Here is a 22,524-nt window from a genome sequence, read left to right as displayed (position 1 = left end):
TCTCTTGACTGATTTTTACAGAAATACTTATTTTTACTGCCTTTGTTTTTTTACTTTTCATACTCTCACTTATGGTCTTTCCTTTCCACTCAAAGAGTCCCCTTTAATATTTCCTCTAGGGCTGGTTTAGTGGTCATGAACTCCTTTGGTTTTTGTTTGAGAAATTCTATCTCTCCTTCTATTCTGAATAGTAGCCTTGATGGAGAAAGTATTCTTGGCTGAAATTTTTTCCCTTTCACCTCTTTGAATATATCATGCCACTCCTTTCTAGCCCGTAATGTTTCTGCTGAAAAACCCACTGATAGCCTTATGGAGTTTCCTTTGTATGTAATTGTCTTTTTCTCACTTGGTGCTTTAAAATTTTTTATCACTGTTTTTTTTTTTTTTTTTTTTTGTCATTTTAATTACTGTATGTCTTGGTGTGGACCTCCTTGGGTTGAATTCTGGGGGATCTCTGTGCCTCCTGGATGTGGATCTCCATTTCCTTTCCCAGATTAGGGGAGTTTTCAGCTATTATTTCTTCAGATAAATTTTCTACCCCATTTTCTCTCTGTTCTTCTTCTGAGATCCCTATAATACAAATGTTATTATACCTGATGGAGTCACTAAGTTCCCTAAGACTATTCTCAATTTGTGTAATTTTCTTTCCTCTCCTTTTTTCAGCTTGGTTACTTTCTAGAATGTTGTCTTCAAGGTCGTTAATTCATTCCTCTCCTTCATCTAGACTGCTATTTATTCCATCGAATGTATTTTTGATTTCATTTATTGTGTTCTTGATCTCTGATTTTTTTTTTTTATCTGTGTTAAGGATCTCACTGATGTCCTCTACTATCTTCTCAAGTCCAGTGAGTATCTTTATGATCATTACTTTAAATTTTCTATCAAGTGTATCTCTTATATCCATTTAGGTCTCTTGCTGCGGTTTGGCCCTGTTATTTCATTTGAGACATATTTCTCTGTCGCCTCATTTTGTCTAACTCCGTGTCTGTTTTTGTGTTAGGAGAGTCGGCTACTTCTCTTGCTCTTGATAATAGCTTTATGAAGAAAAGTTCTTGTAGTGCCTTGCATTGCAGTGTCTCCCTGTTCCCCCGGGCCTGGTGCTTCAAGGGGTGTCTCCTATGTGTTGTGTATGCTCTGCTATTGAATCTTGGCCTCTTTTTTCTTCTGTCCAATTGTCTGCAGAGGCTCTCTTTGCCTATTGTGTGTAGTGTTTGGTCCCCAATAGGGGTGGGGTATGCTTTAACAAGGTGTGCAGTGGTCTGCTCGCAAAATGTGATCTACTCCCACAACCATCAGAACTGAGGTCCACAAAATGTGCAGGTCAGGAGATGTGGTGTTGGCAGAGTTTGTGACTGTCCTCTGGGGAAGGGGGCCTGCAGTGCTGGAACTAAGGGGAGCGTGACTGGGAAGGGCAGATCCGCTGAAGCTCAGGGGGTACACGGGACTTGGTGTAAGCAAGTTAGGTAACACGTGTTGATGCTGCACTGGTTCCCACAGATGGCTGTTGTTTATGGTGAGGGGTGGGGGAAGGGAAGTGGCACCTGCCAGCTCCTTTGTTTCTGAAGTGGTCTCTCTATGATCCCTGTCTCTTAGGGCTACACTCCAGGTTGAGCAAATTACTGTCTCTCCTGTCTGCCCCTGGCATTTTTCAAACTGCTGGTTGTACACTGTATCTGCACAGGCTGTTTGTTATGCTGTCTCTTTAAGGGTAGGGACTCCACTTCCTAACACCCTCTGAGCTCTCCCAGAGCTGAGTTCACCAATTTTTAAAATTCCAGGGTTTAAGTCCCAATGGTTGTTAAGAACTCAATGAAATTTGGCCCCTCTCTCAAAGACAAATGTTATGGGGATTCATCCTCCCCATTTCTGGGTTTCCTGATGTGAAACTCTGTTTTTCACCCTTTTCTACCACCAGCTCCCTCCCCACCATGGACCAGTATAGTCCATTCACTCTCAGACTGTGTCTTCACTCTTCCTACTTTTCTCCATGTGACCTCTCCTCTACCTTTAGTTGTGGAGTTTGTTCTGCCAGTCTCCAGATCATTTTTTGGACTATTTATACCAATATGAGTGTTATCTAGTTGTATCTGTGGAATGGGGCAAACTTAGGGTCCCCCTACTCTGCCATCTAATTACTATAGCTTTGTAATATAGTTTGAAGTCAGGGAGTGTGATGCCTCTAGCTTTGTTGTTCTTTCTCAATATTGCCTTGGCTATTTGAGATTTTTTGTGTTCTATACAAGTTTTAGGTTTGTTCTGTTTCTTTGAAAAACGCCATTGAAATTTTGATAGAGATTGCATTCATCTGTATATTGCTTTTGGTGGTATAAACATTATAACAATATTCTTCCATTCCATAAGAATAGGATATCTTTCCATTTACTTGTATTTTCTCCAATTTCTTTTGTTAATGTCTTGTAGTTTTTCTTTTTTTTAACTTTAGAGAGAGAGTGGGGGAGAGGGGCGGAGGCGGGGGGGGAGAGGGGGAGAGAGAGAGAGAGAGAATATCTTAGTCAGGCTCCACACTCAGGACAGAGCCCAATACAGGGCTCAATCCCTCAACCCTGGGATCCTGACCTGAGCCAAAATCGAGTCAGATGCTCAACCAACTAAGCCACCCAGGTGCTCCTTGTAGTTTTTAATATACAGGTCTTTCGCTTCCTTAGTTACATTTATTCCTAGGTATTTTATTCTTTGATGCAATTGTAAATGGGATTGTTTTCTTAATTTTTTTGATAGTTACTAGCATACAGAAATGCAAACAATTTTTGTATAATGATTTTGTATCCAACTTTACTGAATTTATTAGCTCTAATAGTTTTTTGATAAAAATTTTAGGGTTTTCTATATATACTATCATGTCATCTACAAATAGTGGCAATTTTAGTTTTTCCTTTCCAATATGGATGCCTTTTCTTACCTAATTGCTCTAGCTAGGAATTCCAATACTATAGTGAATCAAAGTGGCACGAGTGGGCATCCTTGTCTTGTTCCTAATCTTACCATGTTTGGTGCATGGAGTATGATGTTAGCTGTAGGTTTGTCATATATGGCCTTTATTATGTCAAGATATATTCCCTCTATACTTGCTTTTTTGAGTTTTATCATAAGTGGATATTGAATTTTGTCAAATGTTTTTTCTGCATTGAGATGATTATATGATTATTTCTTCTGTTGAGGTGGTGTATCAATTGACCAATTAGTGGATGTTGAACCCTGGGTCCTTGCATCCCTGGAATAAATCCCACTTGATCATGGTGTATGATCATTTTAATGTATTTTTCAATTCAGTTTGCTAATATTTTGTTGATAATTTTTGCATCTGTATTTGTTAAGAGATATTGGCCTGTAATTTTTTCTTGTGGCATCCTTGTCTGGTTTTGGTATCAGGGTAATGCTGGCTTCATAAAGTGTTTTGAAGAGTTCCCTCTTCTATTTTTTAGAAGATTTTGAGAATGACTGAGATTAATTCTTCTTTGAATGTTTGATAGAATTCACCAGTGAGACCATCTAGTCCTGGACTTTTGTTTGGAGGTTTTTGATTACTGATTCAATCTCCTTACTAGTAATCAGTCTGTTCAGATTTTCTGTTTCATTACAATTGGTAGGTTGCATGTTCCTAGAAACCTACAATTGGTAGGTTGCATGTTTCTAGAAACGTATCCATTTCTTCTAGGTTGTCTAATTTGTTGGCATATGATTGTTCACAATAGTCTCTTATGACCCTTTGTATTTCTATGGTATCAGTTTTTATTTATTTGTAATTTTTTTAAACGTTTATTTATTTCTGAGACAGAGAGAGACAGAGCATGAGTGGAGGAGGTCTAGAGAGAGGGAGACACAGAATCCGAAGCAGGTTCCAGGCTCTGAGCTGTCAGCACAAAGCCCGACTTGGGGCTCGAACTCACAGACCGCGAGATCACGACCTGAGCCGAAGTCGGATGCTCAACCGACTGAGCCACCCAGATGCCAAGTTTTTTTTTTTTTTTTTTTTTAAGTTCATTTCTTTTCCTAAGTTCATTTATTTTGATGGAGAGAATGAGCAGGGGAGGGGCCTAGAGGGAGAGATAGAGAATCCCAAGCAGATTCCACACTGTTAGTGCAGAGCCCAATGTGGAGCTCAATCTCACGATGATATCATGACGTGAGCAGAAATCAAGAGTCTCACGCTTAACTGGCTGAGCCACCCAGGCGCCCCATCTGTGGTATTAGTTCTAATATATCTTTCATTTCTCATTTTATTTGAGTCCTTTTTTCTTGGTGAGTCTAGCTAAAAGCTTGTCGATGTAGTTTTATCTTTTTCAGTGAACCAGCTCTTACTTTCATTGATCTTCTTCATTGTCTTTTTAGACTCCATTTATTTATGCTTTGTTATAGCTTTCCCGCTCTTAACTTTGGGCTTCATTTGTTCTATTGAGGTGTAGATCTCAGTTGTTATGACACATTTCTTGTTTCTTGAAGCCAGCATTTATCACTATGAATTTCTTACAATTGCTTTTGTTGCATCCCATGAATTTTGGTATACTTGTTTTCATTTGTCTCAAGGTGTTTTTAAATTTATTTCCTCTTTGACCCATTGGGTTGTTCAGTAGCTGTTTTAATCACATATTTGTGAATTTTCCAGTTTTCTTCATAAAATTATATATATATATATAATTTTATGAAGAAAACTGGAAAATTCACAAATATGTGATATATATATATATATAATGTGTGTGTATATATATATATATATGTATATATATATATAAAATGTTTGTTTATTTTTGAGAGAGAGAGCGTAAGCGAGGGAGGGGCAGAGAGGGTGGGAGACACAGAATCCGAAGCAGGCTCCAGGCTCCAAGCTGTTAGCATAGAGCCCGACTTGGGGCTTGAACTCCTCAAGTGCAAGATCATGACCTGAGCCGACTGAGCCACCCAGGCACTCCTTCTTCATAAAATTAATTTCTAGTTTCATACCATTGTGTTTGGAAAAGATGCTTGGTATTACTTCAATCCTCTTAAATTTATTAAGACTTGCTTTGTGGTCTAATATATGACCTACACTGGAAAATGCTCCATGTACACTTGTGAAGGACGTGTATGCTGTTGTCTTTGGATGGAATGCTCTGTAAACATCTAAGTCCATCTGGCCTAATATGTCATTTATGGCTAATGTTTCCTTACTGATTTTGTCTGGATGTTCTATCCATTGGTATAATGGGACAATAAAATCCCTTATTATTAGTGTAGTGCTATTTCTTCCTTTAGGTCTTTTAATATTCATTTCATGTATTTTAGTGCTCCTCTGATGACTGCGTAAATACCCCTTTATCATTATGTAACACTGTTGTCTTTTTTTTAGTCTTTGTTTTAAGCTCTATTTTGTTTGATACAAGTATAGTTACTCCTGCTTTCATCTGGCTTCCATTTGCATAGAATATCTTTTGGTTTATTGACTTTTCTCTATTATTTTTCTACTATTTCATTTATCTCTAGTCTATTTTTTCCTTCCTTCTGCTAGATTTGGGTTTATTCTTCTTGCTCTAGTTCCTTAAGTTGTAAAGTTGGGTTGTTGATTTGAAATCTTTGATTTTTAATGCTAAGCATGTATAGCTTAGCACTGTTTTTGCTCGGTCTCTTTTGTTTTTGTTCCTATTCATCTCAAAATATTTTCTAATTTCCCTCTGATTTCTTCTTTGATTCATTGTTTAATAGCATTTTAATTTCTACTTTTTTCCCCTAGTTCTCCTGTAAAAATAATTTTTTTTTAGTGTTTATTTTTGAGACAGAGCACAAGCTGGGGAGGGCAGAGAAAGAGAGGAGGAGACACAGAATCCAAAACAGGCTCCAGGCTTTGAGCTGTCAGCACAGAGCCTGATGCAGGGCTCGAACTCATGAACTGTGAGATCATAACCTGAACCGAAGTTGGATGCCCAACCTACTGAGCCACCTAGGCACCCCTCTAGTTCTACTGCTTTAAGAAATATGTAGATTTATTTATTTATTTTGAGAGAGAACGCATGAGCAGGGGAGGGCCAGAGAGAAAGGGAGAGAATCCCAAGCAGGCTCTGCAGTTAGTGCAGAGCCCTACATGGGGCTCAGCTCAGGTCGAGATCACGACCTGAGCTGAAATCAAGAGTTGGATTCTCAACCCACTGAGCCACCCAGGTACCCCTTAGTTTTACTTTAAAAAAAATGTTTGAGACACTGCGCGTGCGCGTGAGTGTGGGTGGGGGGGGGGGGGGGGGGGGCCACAGAGGATTCCAAGTGGGCTCTGCACTGACAGCAGATAGCTGGATGTGGGGCTTGAGTTCATGAACGAGATCATGACCTGAGTTGAAAGCAACTCAGTCACTTAACCAACTGAGCTACCCAGGCACTCCTCTGATCTTTTACCTATACTGAGACTTACTTTATATCCTAATGGATAGCCTATTCTAGAAAATGTCCCATGTGCACTTGAAAAGTGTGCGCTGCTGTTGTTGGGTGGAACGGTCTGTAAATTTCACTTAGATCTAGTTGGTTTATGTGCTGTGTTAAATCCTTTATTTCCTTACTTTGGCTGTTCATTCTATTATTGAGAGTGGGGTGCTAAAGTCTCCATCTACTACCGTAGAACTCTACCTTCAATTCTTTGTTTTCCCTTCACATAGATTTTTTTTTTTAATTTTTTTTTCAACGTTTATTTATTTTTGGGACAGAGAGAGACAGAGCATGAACGGGGGAGGGGCAGAGAGAGAGAGAGAGACACAAAATCGGAAACAGGCTCCAGGCTCTGAGCCATCAGCCCAGAGCCCGACGCGGGGCTCGAACTCACGGACCGTGAGATGGTGACCTGGTTGAAGTCGGACGCTTAACCGACTGCGCCACCCAGGCGCCCCCTTCACATAGATTTTTATTTATTTTGAGAGTGAGTGAGCGAGCTGGGGAAGGGCAGAAAGGGAGAGAGAACCCCAAGCAGGCTCCACATTTGTCAGTGCAGAGCCCCAAATGGGGCTCAATCTCATGACGGTGGAACAGGAGATCACAACCAATCTGAGCTGAAATCAAGAGTCAGACACTTAACCAAATGAGCCACCTGCACACCCCTTCCTTCATAAATTTTCCTGGTCTGTTATTAGTTGTGCCAATGTTTATAATTGTTCTTTTTGCTGTATTGGCACTTTTATTAATATATGTCCTTTTTTCTTTTATAACCTTTATTGTTTTAAAATCTATTTTGTCTGATATTAGCATAATCATCCCCTACCTCTATGGGTTACTATCTGCATGGAGTATCTTTTGCCATTCTTTCATTTTCAATCTATTTGGGCTTGGATCTTGAGTCTCTTTTTATAGCATGTAGTTGCCATCATGTGTTTTTATTCTGCCAATCCCTCTTTTGATTAGAATTTAACCCATTTACGTTTAAATTAATACCGGTAAGGACAATTTTGTCATTGTGCCGTTTTCTGTATACCTTAAAGCTCTATTGTCCCTCATTTCCTGCATTACTGTAATCTTTTGTGTTTAGGTGATATTTGTAGCTAAATGTTTAAATTATTTTCTCATTTTCTGTTGTACATATTCTATATATTTTTTGAGGTTACCACAGAGATTACATTTAACGTCCTAAAGTTGTAACATTCTAATTTGAATTAATACCAGCTTAAATTCACTAATTTACAAAGACTGTTTCTCTCCCTACCCCGTCAATTAACAACTGTCACAAAACTACATCTTTATGCAAAGTAGTGTCCAAAAACAAAGTAATAATCCTTGAAAATTCATTAGTTTCTTCAATTATTTAGAAAAAAGGGGCACCTGACTGGCTTGGTCGGTCAAATGACTGACTCTTGATCTTGGCTCAGGACACGATCTCATGGATTCCTGGGTTCAAGCCCCATGTTGGGATCCAGGGATCCGTACTGATAGCACAGAGCCTGCTTGGGATTCTTTCAAAATAAATGAACTTAAAAAAATTATGCAGGAAATAAAAATTGGAGTTAGAAAACAAAGTTACAGTAATACTAGTTGTTTATATTTTTGAGAGTGCAAGTGGGGGAAGTGCAGAGAGGGAGGGACAGAAGATCTGAAGTGGGCCCTGACCCTGACAGCAGCATACCAGACTCGGGGCTTGAACTCGCCAACCAGATCATGACCTGACCAGAAGCTGGATGCTCAATTGAAGTCAGAAGTTCAACCGAGCCACTCAGGTGCCCAATTAATATTTTTTAAATCTATTCTCTTAAACCATGTAGAAAATAAAGTGGAGTTACGAGTCCAATAGTTTTTGTAATTCCCATTTACCTTATTTAAAAAAAAGACTTTTATGTCTAGTATTCTTTCACTTCACCCTACAGGCATCCCTTGAGCATTTCTTACAGGGCATGTTTGGTGGTTAACAAACCTTCTCAGCTTTTGGTTTTCTGGGAATGTTGGATTTCTGCCCTCACTTCGTAACTACAATTTACTTTCTCTTTTAGTACTTTGAATGTATCAACCTTCTGGCCTACATTGTTTCTGATGAGACATCTTATGTAGGTGGTGGTGGAAATGATCCCTGTATCTAGGAGTCCCTGTTCTCTTGCTTTCGAGATTCTCTTGTTTTTTGAAGTTTGATTATAACGTGTCTCAGTGTGGGTCTGAGTCTCTTACTTGGGACTCTGCTGAGCTTCTTGGATGTTTGAACGTCATGTCTGGTTCACCTTGGGAAAACTTCAGCCAGCATTTCTTCAAATATTGTCCCTTTCTCTTTTCCTTCTGAGACTTCCACAATGCATAGGTTGGTCCTCTTACTGGTGTTCCACAGGTCACTTAGGCTCTGTTCAATTTTCTTAGATCTGTTGGTTGTTTTGATTCAATAATTTCTTCAGTATTTTAAGCTTGCTGAATTTTTCTGCATGCCCACATCTGCCTTTGAATCCCTGTAGTGAATTTTTCATTTGTACTTTTTGGCTCCAACATTTTTTTAGATTTCTTATCTTTAATGATATTTCTATTGTTTAGAAACTGTCTTGACTTTCTCTACATTTTCCTTTAGTTTTTTTGAGTATCTTTAAGATGGTTAAATACTTTGTTCAGAAGATCTGCTATTAGGTCTTTTACAGAGATTGTTTGATTTCTTTAACCTTGTGAATGGGACATACTTTCCTGTTTCCTATTTCTTTGTATACCTTGTAAGGTTTTTGTTGTACGGTGGATACTTGAATCTAACCAAGTGTTAACTCTGGAAATCAGATTCCTTTCCATCCCCAGGGCTTGCTGGGTTGTTACCATTTCAAATTACATGTTATGTTCAGTTATAGATGGTCTCTGTGCCAAGGGTCATCCTGAGGTATAAACTTTTTTGAGAGAAAGTGTGTGTTTGAGCACAAGCAGGGGGCAGGAGCAGAGGATCCCCAGCAGGCTCTGTGCTGTTAGCTGGGAGCCCGAAGTGCGGGGCTTGATCACACGAACCACAAGATCATGACCTGAGCCGAAATCAAGAGTCAGATACTTAACCAACTGAGCCACCCAGGTGCCCCTAACGTATAAACCTCAGCTCTTTTCAGACCAAGCTTTTCCCTGAGCATGTACACTTTCTATTTTTCCCTTGTAAATTCAGTTGCTTTCATACATCAGTCTTTGTTATCTGGCAAAAAAGGGGCAAAGATGAGAAAATTGAAGGTGGCGGGGGTACTCTCTCTTTACATCCCCTGTTAAGTCATGTTAGCCTGAAGAGGAGGGGCTTGCAACAATGAGGGGAGGTACAACAATGGCCTCTCTCTGCACTCTGACCAGAAGCTGCAATCCTAGAACAGATCCCTGCTACTTGGAGGACAGGGTCCTTTTGGCCCACCCTGGCTCCCCTATCAGATATGAGATCTCTGTGGCAGGGCCTGTAGCCTCTTCTCAGGGTACGTTCACACAAGGGCAGCGTCCACTTGCCATTTGGTTAACTGCTTAGATGAGGCAGCAAATGTCCTCAGTAGACATCCTCGGAACCTGCTAGTAATGGAGGAAATGGATTCCAGTGAAAGGCAATGTATCACAGAGGTCCCGGAGGACTCCCAATCACCATCCCCTATTGTAAAGCAACCTCCGGGAGCCACATTTCAAATCCCTTGTGACACTCTGTCCTCCCTTAGCCACAGTAAACTGGAGCTGCCAACAGAGCCTACAACAGCTGCAAGTGAACAAACCTGATAGAAATGTTGAGAAGCTGTGGAGTGTATCAGACACAGCCTGACAGGAATTCACATCGGGTTTAAGAACTGAAGGAATAGAAGCTTCACGGGCACAGGGCACCACGAGAAAGCCAAGTCACGAGGAGTACAGTTCTAGGGGACCAGGAAACTTACGGGCACTGGACAGAAAAAGAGAAACCCAGGGACGCAGACAGGTGGGCAGCACCCTGGAGGGATGCTGTCTTGCGCAGCTGCCTGGAGCCCTGACTGCTACAATATGTCCACAACGCCAAACTGCAGCAATCTCTGGGTCCTCAGAAGTCGAGACTTGTGTGACATTCCCAATACCATTATCATGTGACTCCTTGGAAAACCATCCTCCACGTCTGGGCAAAGTTTTCAATCAAAACCGCTTGTAGTTACGTCTAGAAAATTTTCTTCAGTGTTGGAGGTCCCCAACCCTGCCACTAGAGAACAATCCTTGACCTAGCAGCCACAATATAAAAACTGTGTCCACTCAGGCCCTGACGCTCCAGGGACCTCCTGCTGGGTGTGGGCCTTTATCTCAACTCCGAATGGGAAACCTGGTCTAAGGAGGGTGAAATTCTAGCATTCACGGGTGCTCTGATTCTGCTCCCTCTGGGAAAGGGGTTTGGGCCTGCTCTCTCCAATCTGGGGCACTGAGACTCAACAGGCAAGGCTGTTTGGAGACCCCAAACTTCCCAGGATAAATAAAAGTGCATCCTTGTCTGACCAGTCTTCCACTGCTGGGTGTCAGCCATGGGACTGCCCTCCACTCTCTCCTGGACTCCCAATGGCTTAGCTGCCCCTACAGGAGAATGCAAATAGAATTGTTCCTGCAGCCTTATAAAGCTTCAAGGGCTTGACGTTGCAGATGTCCCACTGCTTCCAGCCTCATCTGCTGCAGTCCCCTTCCGGGAAGGGCCTTCCCTTCCACATTTCTACTCATACTCATCCTCAGCGATGCTGCTTTTAATTTCAGACAGTCAAGTCCCCAGTCATTTTCCCTCTCAAGTTCTACCCCTCTCCCGTGTGTACTTTGGTCTGGGAACTCCTCCAGGGTCGGGAACAATGCAAGCTTGCCCAAGGTGTGACGCAGGTCAGGGGCTAAAGGATCTGCTGGGGTACCTGAGGGAATGGTGCCCTTCCTTTGGGAGACTGCTTCTGATGGCTCTAGTCCATTCAGTGTAAATTTCAATCAACGTCAAGCAATCTGTCATCTTGTCTTCCCTGCACAAACCATCTTAAGGAACAAAGTTCCTCCTTATCTCTGCATTAAGTCCCTCACAGTGCAACAAAGACCTGAAAGCTGGATAGGACACAGTTCACTTAGGCAGAAATGTTGGGGTCCAGCTTGTGTGGGTATGCCACAGGACCTCAGGACAGTTCTCTACTCTCCGGGCTTATTTCTTCCTATGAGGTGCATGTTAATACCTGCGCTACCAACCCCACTGGATACTTTGGAATGACGCTTCTTCCTCCAGTTAAAAGACTGCTAGTACTAGATGTGGCCCAGCTTTACCCACTGGCCCTGAACTCCTCAGTCCTGTTCACCTCGGGCTGGGGGCTTAAATGTTGCCGGCACCAGCTTAGTGCTACCCCATGACAGTGCTGATGGGAGATGCTCCACTCACTCTGTTCGGAGAGGTGACAGGCTGAGCTAGCTACTGGTTCAGGGTGCTGTCTGCAGTTGTTACAGGATCCCAGGAGGCCCAGGAACTGTCCTCAGCCATAGACTTGGCTTGGTCGGAGTACCACTGCAGAATAAATGTTGCTCGTAGTAATCACCTATGGCACACTAATGGCTGCTTAACCACAGGGCTTCCCTTCAACTGTTCAGTAGCTTAAAAATAACTTCTAGCTACCCACTGCTCTCCTCAGTCTACTCTGATCCCTGCTTCACATGTCTGGAGATCCCAGCACACACACTACCCTTCTATCCCCTTCCTCCAGACAAGACCAGTTTTCCCTATCTGCCCCAGCCCAGCAAGAATCCCTCCACTGATATTATTAGGCTTCCATCAGAATTTTAAGTGCTGCATGGTGGAGTTACCATCTCTACTCCGGAGAAGTCTCCCAGAGAGGCCCAGGCTGGAATCCAGGTCTGAATCCAAAGCCCACGTGAATATGCCCCTTAAAAAGAGCTCACTGGGGTGCCTGGGTGGCTCAGTTGTTAAGCATCTGACTTCAGCTCAGGTCATGATCTCATGGTTCATGAGTCTGAGTCTCACACTGCATAAGCTTAAGGCCCACTTTTCTCTCTGCCCTGTGCTCACTCACACCCTCGAAAATAAATATGGAAAGAAGTATAAAAAAGCCTCATTGAATGAATAGTATCCCAATAGCAGGCACTGGAGCAACTCGGACCCTTCCCATGTCTGTTTTGAGATCCTAACACTATTCCCCCAGTCTAGGTTCTGAGGAAAACGTCTCTGCAGGTAGCTATTCTCCCTATATTCTAGTACACAGAATGATTCAGTTTTCTGGCTGTAAACCACCAGGTATTAGGGCTGGAGTACAGAGTCCTACTGCAGGTGGACATAAAACCTGAGCCCCCAGCCTTCTAAGAGCAAAGACTCACAGGGTCAACTAGAGACTGCATAAGCCAGCCTCGAGACCTTTGCCAAGTTATTTGCCTATATCACTCTGCTTTATCTTGTCATGTTTTCAAAAAAGATTTTGAGAGCGAGTGAGAGACAGGCAGTGAACAGGGGAGGAGCCAAAGAGAAAAGACATAGGATCCGAAGCAGGCTCCAACCCATGAATTGTGAGATCACACCTGAGCAGAAATTGGACACAAGCCACCCAGGTGCCCCTATAGTCTGTCAATTAAAAGTCAAAGGGGACGCCTGGGTGGCTCAGTTTAGCATCCGACTCTGGCTCAGATCATGATCTTGCAGTTTGTGAGTTCAAGCCCCGTGTCAGGCTCTGTGCTGACAGCTCAGAGCCTGGATCCTGCTTCAGATTCTGTGTCTCCCCCCTCTCCCCGCCCCCCTCCCCACGCTCTCTCAAAAACAAACATAAAAACCAAAAACATCTTTAAGAAACACAAAATGCAGCACGAAGTCTCTTTTTGACCAGTACCCTTCTATATTTTCCACTTTTAAGAAGACCAGCTTTTATTTCAAAGTTCTCTTCAGATCAAAGGCTTTTACTCAGTGCTTACTGCCCTGGAGTAAATGAGGGGGGGGCGGGGACGACTGCAGCATAGCCCAAGATGGAAAGCACTGTATTAAAAGAATACCTCTTTCCCTTCTCAAACCAGAGGTTCATCAATTCCAGAAAGGACTTGTTTAGAGAAAAATCTCCTCTATGTCCCTTTCTTAAATTCTTTAACGTTTATCCATTTTTGAGAGAGAGAGACAGAGTGCGGGGGTGATGGGACACAGAATCCGAAGCAGGTTCCAGACTCCGAGCTGTTTAGCACAGAGCCCGACTCAGGGCTAGAACTCATGAGCCCTGAGATCATGACCTGAGCCAAAGTTGGCCACTTAACCAACTGAGCCCCCCAAGCACCCGTTTCCCTTTCTTAACTAGAGATAAAAAGTGTATCCAGTTACAGGACTATACACTTAACACCTCAATTCCCCAAAGTAATTGAAGAAATTTCAAGAACTCAGATTAAGGCAGAACTTTTCAGTTTGTAATTACTTTGGGTTACAGGACAGGAATACAAGACCTAGGGAAAGTCACTGACCCACAGTAATGAGGCAGTGTGTGTTTTGTGAGTGGGACTTGCAACCATGGAAGTAAAACATCCCAACACAAATCCAAACCAGCAGCTACAAAACAGGGCAGAGTTCAATGCTCCAATCATGTAAAATAAAAATCTAGACTAATTTTAATATTAAAGCAAAGACAAAATATAATTTCAACATTGTTTTAATCAAGTAATGTAGCTGTTTAAAACAGGAAATTTTAAAACCGTTGAATAGATTAAAGCAAGGATTAACTTACTAAGATAGCTTCTATGGGTAAAATTTTTATTATGTGGATTTGAATTCCATTCTAAGTTTGGCACCAGACTGAATACTGGTCTCAGCCAAAATAGTGTTTAGAAGCCCGAATGGGTTTTCTTTCAGATTAAAAGAAGGAGGGTAGGGGAGAAGAAGAAAGCTCCATAACAAAACCCGATTAGCTTGACATTGGGTATGTTGAATGCAACTTGGCCTAAGTCACCACCAACTCCTACAGAATTTCAGATAATGAAAGCAAAATCGCCTATGGCAAAGAATTGTAACCTATGTAAGATACAAGTTTGCAAAAATCTCATCTCTTTGGTGTGACAGAGCACATTCCCTCCTGGTAGGTGCTTCTTCACTCAATATTGACTGAAAGGCAGAGAGAGACCAATTTGCAGATAGATTACTTGATTTTACTTCCTTAAAACATCAAGCTAACAAGATTTTATTATACCAAATGTTTATATAATTTCCAATGTGAAAAATTCTTAGATACATTTATTAAGGTCTCATTATAATCTGTGAAGATGGATCACAGAAAAAAGCGATGTAAGACAGTGCTCCCAACAAAATTAACCCTTTGGATTTTTGATTCCTAGTGTACTTTGTGGAAAGGAATAAATGGAACAAGTTTCTCCCCTGAAGAGAATTTCTGATATAGCCATAACCCATGTCAAATGAGTTTGACCAGCTAATTGAGCCAAGAATTCACCAGCAAGTTATTTCCAAATCTAAATCTCAGGATGGGCTGGGTCAGGCCCCAGTAACCTGCATTCAGTGACCATCATCAGACTTCTTGGGTGTCTGGCTATATTCAACATGAAATAAAAAACACCTTAAGTCTTACACCAAAATATAGGCTTTAACTGGAAGTATGCTCTTAGCTTTTTTTTAAATAAAACATTTTTGGGGGGGAAAAATCATGTTTGAGACACAGTAACACTTATTTTGGCAAGATAGCAACCAAAACCTAAAAAGCATTAAGCTACTAAGTATCCACATGTAAAAGGCATTAAACAAACCATATTATCAGGAGGAAATCCACAATGAACAAAAGACACAGTATGCCTAAAACATTTGAAATTATAATTAAACCCTAAGAGTTGAAAAATTATGCTCATTTTGCTAGAGATTAAGTGCACCTTTTCCTGCTTCCCCCAAATAAAGTCATAGCTTACTATATAACCACACCTTAGTTTCAAAATTTTCTCCGTATAAAGCAACAGCTACATACACGTAAAATGCTTATTTGTTAATGTAATAATTCCCCTGGCTCATCCAACGTGCAATGCACATGACTCCAAAGACTACAATTTGGGGTAAGTATACACGAACTGGAAAAACACAATTCAAGTTTCAAAACCTGCTCTTAAAATTATTTATAGGACACTCAGGTCATTTTTACTTCTCAGTAAGATAAAGATGTCACGCTGCCATTTGATTATCAGTCCACCTTGGCATGAGAAGAATGTACATTACCAGATGCCAATTTGAGGGACTGAACACTCAGAAAGTACTTATTTCTCAATGGCTGCAGAGAATTGTAAGTAAGCTTATGTTTACATTCTGCTGAAGACACCTTTACAGTCTCAGCATCTAACAATATCTAACAGGCTCCAAGAGTCCTATCAGGTTAATGATGGTGCAGTATTTTAAGGAGCCATTTCAGCGTAAGTCATTCAGAGCCAAAATCTTAAGAATGACCAAAATCAAATCTTTATTTTTTAACTGTATAAATGTGATCCAAATGTGTCCACCACTAATTTTTCAAAAAGAAACATGCTATAAATAAGCAAACTATATCTGCTCACTGATATGTGTATGGACTCCCTAGATGTCTTGTTGGGCTTAATTACAGACCACTCACAGCAATACATTTTTAGTAGAAAGTGTAGCATGATGTTAAGCCATTTTAGCTTTTGCACATACATGTTGCACTTCTGGCTGATGATGCAGAAAGATTTGCAGCATTACACTGTTAAGCTGGGCTGCACCCACCCCTTTAAATGGCATCAATATCAATGTCATCATCCTTGTTGTCAGACTTCACAGCTTCAACTTTAGGTACACTGGCAGTCTTCGAATACACCACCTGATAAAACAAATTTTTTGTTTACTGTAAATTTTTATCCCAATAAACCTATTTATAAAAAGTAATAATGGTAGTACAAATCGATGGTCAATAAGGAAAAAAACAACTACCCAAACACAGCCTTTATTTTTTCTAAGTTTTTGTCATGTGAAAACCAAGTTCTCTCTCTATGGCCTAACATTTTAATTTTCATACACAACTAGCCCCTCTATACTCAACCTGTTACCTTTGAGCATGCATAGATTATTGCCAATCAAATCGAGAGATTTCACTTACCAAAGATTTTCAGTTACCCAAGACTGCCATTCTAAACTTCCCAAACCCCCACCTCTATCACTATTTACCTCAATATTCTCATCTTCATCTTCTTCTTCACCACCAGAAGATTCCTCCTCTGCTTCCTTCAACCATTTTATAAATGGTTCCGCTTTGACACGAATCTCTTTGGCAAGGTCTTTTGAAACATATTTCTTAGACGCCTAAAAAACGTTCAATACAATTTCCTTAGTTGAGGAATCTAAAAAATAATTTTTGAGTCACTCATAGAATTGCCCACATTCAGCTCTTTGAAGGGACTGGGTCACATCCTAATGTGGACTCAACGCCAGGTGGGAATCACCTACGGGTTATCCCAGGGACAGTATTTCAAAGTAGAAGTATTAGAAGTTACTTCTTCCAAAAGAGCCCCCCAACAGCGGTCGACACCTCTCATCTTGAAGAGACTGTTTATGTATCTACACTCCCCACCTTTTCTGACCAGCTGATGATGACTTCTTCTTCCAACAGATCTGCATCATACATCTCCTTCAAGATATGGGGAATCTTGGAAATGAGCTGAGCTTGATGCATTGCTACCACACACTCCAAACCGTGAAGAAGGTACCGTTGAGCTTTTTTGTTGTTGTGACAAAACTGGAAATAAACACGTTGGCATTAACAATTTTTCAAAGAAGCACTACAAGTACATTAATCGTCCCAGTATCATTCCTTAAAGCTCTGGCCTTCAACAGTGATTCAGTCAACCCTTAAAGATCTGTGTGTTATTTTATCTACAAGGGGCTATGTACAGCATTTTCCAGATACTCCCGTGCTTGTGAGGTAGGTCAATCATTTCCATTTTTAGTATGACAGAGAACAACGTTCCCAGGTCACCCAGCTCTCATCTTATTTGTGAACCTAAAATAATTTGCTTACTCGTAGGAAATGGCGCCTGTATTTCTTAATTTGTTCTCTAATCTTCTCGTTAAAAAGAACTTCAGTCAAAACAAGAGGGCCCATGGCTTTTACATCCAATCTTTCTGCTTCAGCAACAATTTCTTTGTCTGATGAGTCAATAATACCTTCTTCTTTCTTTTTCTGCAAACAAAAAGGAAGCAGTTCAGTGCACTGGAGACATATCTTGCTCCAGAGATGCCAGTTAGTAGTTCCAACTGTCAAGGACCTTTTTCCTAATTTATTATAGTTGCAGGACTTACTTATTCACATTTTAAAAATTTATCTACTTTGAGAAAGTGCAAGCAGGGGTAGGGGGAGAGAGACAGAGACAGAATATCTCAAACAGGCTCTGCACTTGAACTCATGAAAAGATCATGACTTGAGCTGAAGTAGAACGCTGAACTGAGCCATCCAGGCACCCCAGTTTCAGGACTTTTCAATGATTATGTGCACGCCAAAGATAGTACCTGGAACCACCTTCAAGAAGTTTTTGAGCAAAACATGGAAAAAATAAACCTGGCACCGGAGTATTCAAAAGACAGCTTGAGAAAAAATTACTCGCCAAGTAACCAGCTTAGTCACAGATACCTTAAAACCCAAGGCTGGAAAAAATTGATTTCTTGATCGTGTAATTGTTTAACTGCTCTTGAAGCAACTTGCTTTACCTTAACAAAATCAAACAGGATATTGACCCGCTCTTCAACAGTCCTTTCCAAATCATCACTGAGTGTCAGAACTTTCGCATGGTCACTGATTTCATCCATTCTGCGTCTTTGAGCTTCCTCAGTTGTATCCTCCCCCCAATCATCATCCTCCTCTTCTTCCTGTTAAAAACAAGTATGGTTGATCAAGTACCTTAAAAATACAAAAAAAAAATGCCAGATTTCTAGTCATGTTAATGGCATCAGGTTCATTTTCCACAAACACACATCAGGCTTTTTTAACCACAGGATCAGGAACCTAACATACTGTTGCAATGTTATAACTATGACTAGTTTCATTCTCTTTGCCCATGTCACCCAAGCATCGTATTTTACACAACTTTAGCGCCTACCACACCATCAACTGTGCACTCACCACAGCGTGTGGAGGAGGACTGATCTCATTTGGTGGTGGTGGTGGGGGGGTCTCACTGCTGGACATGGAGCCATTTTCCTTGTCTTTGCCCTTCCTGTTTTTCTTTTCCTTTTCTTTCTTTCCTGTACCACTGTCACTATTCTCTACAGGAAAACCAAAAAGGAAGTGAAAAATTAATACTACAGTGTGTACAACACTTCATGGTGTCTCCTGAACATTTAAAACCTTGCCCCCTTTTGCTTTGGAACGTTCCCCTCAGAAAACCATACACAAACACAATGCTACTTAATAATTCTAAAAGGACTCATAAACCAAGTTCATCTACCATTATTTCATATGTGAAAACAGTCAGGGTAAGAAGAGAATGTCCCCCAAATACTAGAAAAGATTAAGATGTAGTGCCTCAGAAAGAATAGGTAATTAAGTGAAAGTTGGCACTCCTGACCCTCTCTCCCCCCACGAACCTGAACAAAGGCTTATCTCAACCGCACTTTAGTTAACGGTTAGAACGCTGTTTAAGTCTATATAACAGTCGGTCTCACGGAAGAGACCACTGGAATAGGTTAGACTTTCTTGCTATAGCAAGCTCAAATTGCATCAAACAACTTCGATCATCTGACACAGAGTGTTGCTTGCAACGTTCTAAAGCCACTCAAGCTTAAAAAGCAAAGACCCCAGTTCACAAAACAGTATTCCAGAAGTAGATCTTTTGCTGGGATCCCAACAGTTTGTTTTATAGTATCTACTTCTCCCGTTCCAAAAGAACAGATCTTAAAAACCGACAACAACAAACCGAACAAAGAGTTTAACTGGCAGTCTTTCAAACTCATAGATTCCACGTAACACGGTACAAAGATTAGAAATCCCTTATATTTTAATTTTGTAACAGCAAGAAAGCTTCAGTTTTGTTTCCAACATCAGTTGCTTTTAAGCTAAAATCTTAGAAGTTCATCATGAACACTTACCAGGTGGGTTTTTGAGAATGAACGTGCAGAGTTTATGATGTGTGTCAAGCATGCCTCGATAGCCACAGGCTTTACAAGAATTACCTATTGTTTGCTTCTTTGGATTGACATGCTGCCAGAAAGGAAACAAAGATTAAAAACAAGTATGTCATCTATGATAAAAAAGCAAAAATTCTTCAAGTAGCAAGGTGTTGAAGTATCTGATGGTAACTCCAGCTTAACATAAAAACAGTATCTTTTACGAAAATAATCTACGTAGAAGAGTATGAAAGTATTTTAAAAAAATGTGTTGCTTCTGGTTTTTACTTCCAATGAAGTTGTTTTGCCTTCTCGGGAACAGAACTTGGTGGAATCACAGAACTGATCAGAAAAGCAGATAGGTGACTTTTTCTCTTACTGACAAAACCCTCAAGAACACTCACCAGATCTGTTTCAGGATTCTCACACTCAGGACAGAGAACAAATTTTTTAATGAATCCATCCAACATGTCTTGCAGCTTATTCGCCTCATGAGATCCATTGACAATGTAACGGTCATTCTTAACATCAAACTGGGTCTGTGCTCCCAGCTCACAACCAAAATATTTGGTGGGATCTATGGGGGGAGGAAAAGTTCTGTTAACTAAATCTTTGGCTACTCACTCCTCCTTATACAAATGTCACTCTTTACACTTTTATGTGGAGTTAAAATGTGTTGCTTGGGTAATTTTATCTCCTAACAGCAACTAGTAAATCAGTTGTTTTTCACCCCCAGGATTCCACTTAACCCCGAAACTAATTAACATATAACTGAAACAAGACACCCACAAAGTTCGTCATTTCCAGATTGATGTTTTTTTCAGACTCCTCCTAAGAGGCATTACTTACACGTTGGAGGCCGATTAAGCGCCTTTGCAACGTCAACCATGTTGACTATAACTGTCTTGATACCATTTCCTTTGCCCTCAACCTAAAGAAAAAAAGAACTTTAATTCTGCATTATCTGCCCCAGAAGCTGCAATCATTTAAAATCTACAAAAAGAGCTCTCAGGCCTCATTACGAAGATCGGGATTACCTTGGCAATCAGACGGGGCATCTTGTAGCGATAGAACTGGTCTGACACACTGCGGTTGACATTGACAGACATTTTGGCTTATTAGTGGCTTTATCAATAAGATGAAGAGATCTTTGATTGCAACTTTTTGGTATCTTCTGTCTGGAGAAGAAGGGATGACATAAACGACTGCAAGAGTTCTCGGTCTCTGACATGAAAAAATTTTCGCCACTGAGGCTGTAAGCTTCTTGTTTGTATGCTATGTTTCCCCAATACAGGTACCAATGGCTGCGCAACAGCTCTGAAAGAGAAAGAGAACACACAACCCCCCCCCGACGTTTAACGGGATTCCCGCGCGAGGACACCTCCCTTCGCCTAATTCTGCTACATGAGCGCACCCAGCTCGCGTGGGAAGCGGCCAGCACCCCATCTAACACAGAACACCTGTGGCGGCATAGCAGGCCTCCACCTGGACTAGGGTGGGAGACGCCGCGCTGCTCCAGCGGCCGCGGGCTCGCACCACGCCGAACACACGGCCCGTCGGAGGTCCGCTTCCGTGCAGCGGCCATATTTCAACAACTGCCGGGAGACCGAACCGAGGCCTGCGCTCTGCAAACCTAGCCCGTCTCGCGAAGAAACTTCTCAGGTTCCCTCCCCCACCCCCCACGCCGAGACGGAAAACTACGGACTCGTCCTCCGGCACCGGGCGCTCGCTCCACCCCCACCGGGAAGCGCGCGCTCGCGGCCGTGCGCGCGGACTGCGAGGCGGTGACCGAGCGCGACCTCGACCTCTCCCCTCCGGCTCCGCTGCGGGCCCCGCCGGCCGCGCCGCCGCCCTGCCATGTGCGCCGCCCGGCCTCGGCGCGGCGGGGGAAACGAAACCGGCCGAGGGGCGCCGGCCCGGGCCGCCCCCGCCCCCGAGCGAGCGATGACTCATGAATGCAGCAATTAGGCCTGACTCAGCCCGCGCGGCGCGCTCCCGCGGGGCGGAGTGGGGGGGGGGGGGGCGAGGTAGGGGTGGGGCACCCGGGGGCGGCGGGGGGGCGGGGGCCGGGGCGGAGGGCAGGGCGCGGGGGCCGCGGGGGCCCGCCCGAACTGCGCCACACGCGCGCGGGTCACGCGGCGCGCCGCCATCTTGTGCGGCCGCCATCTCCCCGCCGGCCCGCCGGCGGACTCACCGTTTTCGTCAAATAAAGACATAAACCCAACGCTGCTCGCCCGGGACTGGGATGAAGTGAGGCGCGCGTGAACCCGAGTCCGAGGAGGGGCGGCGGAGGCGGCGGAGCAGCGCAGCGAGCAGCGGCCGGGCCAGGCGCCGCCGAGCAGCGGGGAGGGGCTGTCCCAGCGACGTCCGGGGTCCACACCCTTCAGCGCCCGGGGCCTGGCGACCTGGCGCGGAGAGACGGCGCCGTGAGCCGCGGGCGTCGGGGCGCCTTCCCCGCCAGCCAGCGGCCCGCGGGGGTCGAAGGGGCGGGGAGGACTGGGGAGGGGGCGCGGGGCCGCCGCCCCTCCACCGGACTCACCTCTGGAATGTTCTCGCTCTGACTGAACAACGCCGCCGCCGCGCTCAAGCTACCCTCGGCCCCTGCGCCCGCCCCCCGCGCCAGGCCGCACGGCTCATTGGCCCGAGGTGCGCCCGAGCTCGCTCGTCATTGGTCCACGTGCCGCGTCAATCGCGTCTTTCTCCGCCCCTCCTGCTTCCTGAGGCTCCGCTCGCCGCCTCAGCCCGCCCCCATCTCCCGGGTCCGGCGTTCCTTCCTCTGTCCTCCCCTCCCCCCGCCTTTCCCAGAGGTCTTCGCGGTCTCGCGAGAGCAGGCTGGCCGCGGCTGGGGGTTGGCCGCGGGGCCGCGCTTTGTCGGTTTGAGCGACGCGCAGGGGGAAGATGGCGGTTGACTCCCTTCCCCCGCCGCCCTGGCTTCGCGGCGTTCCCACCGAGTTCCCCTCGCGGCGGGCGCGCGGCCTCCCCAGTGGATTCCTAGCTGCCCTTTCGGTCCCCTGGGGACGCCCGTCGTCGGTCCTCGAGGGGGA

General features: G+C 43.4%; 1 protein-coding gene and 1 non-coding gene across 2 annotated transcripts; both read right to left on the bottom strand.

The window, feature by feature from the left end:
* Nucleotides 1–14,117: 14,117 nt before the first annotated feature.
* On the bottom strand, nt 14,118–21,788 carry EIF5 (eukaryotic translation initiation factor 5). The gene is made up of 11 exons (XM_040478306.1): nt 21,675–21,788; nt 20,518–20,797; nt 20,330–20,411; nt 19,885–20,057; nt 19,463–19,574; nt 18,498–18,640; nt 18,086–18,244; nt 17,400–17,561; nt 16,953–17,117; nt 16,550–16,684; nt 14,118–16,205 (listed from the first exon to the last, which is right to left on the bottom strand). Exons 2-11 carry the CDS (start codon nt 20,587–20,589, stop codon nt 16,116–16,118), a joined length of 1,293 nt encoding a protein of 430 aa, XP_040334240.1. The 5' UTR covers nt 20,590–20,797; nt 21,675–21,788; the 3' UTR covers nt 14,118–16,115.
* LOC121032520 (small nucleolar RNA SNORA28) lies at nt 19,008–19,131 on the bottom strand. The gene has a single exon (XR_005791342.1). It is a non-coding gene; the product is annotated as a small nucleolar RNA SNORA28 (small nucleolar RNA).
* Nucleotides 21,789–22,524: the final 736 nt, after the last annotated feature.

This window comes from Herpailurus yagouaroundi, unplaced genomic scaffold, assembly GCF_014898765.1.
Source record: "Herpailurus yagouaroundi ecotype Mexico unplaced genomic scaffold, PumYag 141, whole genome shotgun sequence".
Lineage (NCBI taxonomy): Eukaryota > Metazoa > Chordata > Mammalia > Carnivora > Felidae > Herpailurus > Herpailurus yagouaroundi.
Note: the sequence above shows the minus strand (reverse complement) of the source record. Positions and strands in the feature narration are given on the sequence as shown.

What these genes read in the sequence shown, in the direction of transcription:
- EIF5 (XM_040478306.1), bottom strand. Translation starts at nt 20,589, where the DNA reads ATGTCTGTCAATGTCAACCGCAGTGTGTCAGACCAGTTCTATCGCTAC. An exon ending in GCTTAATCGGCCTCCAACGT is followed by an intron (nt 20,058 to 20,329) that starts GTAAGTAATGCC and finishes CTCCCCCCATAG; the next exon opens with ATCCCACCAAATATTTTGGT. An exon ending in TCCTGTTTGATTTTGTTAAG is followed by an intron (nt 17,562 to 18,085) that starts GTAAAGCAAGTT and finishes TTTTGTTTGCAG; the next exon opens with AAAAAGAAAGAAGAAGGTAT.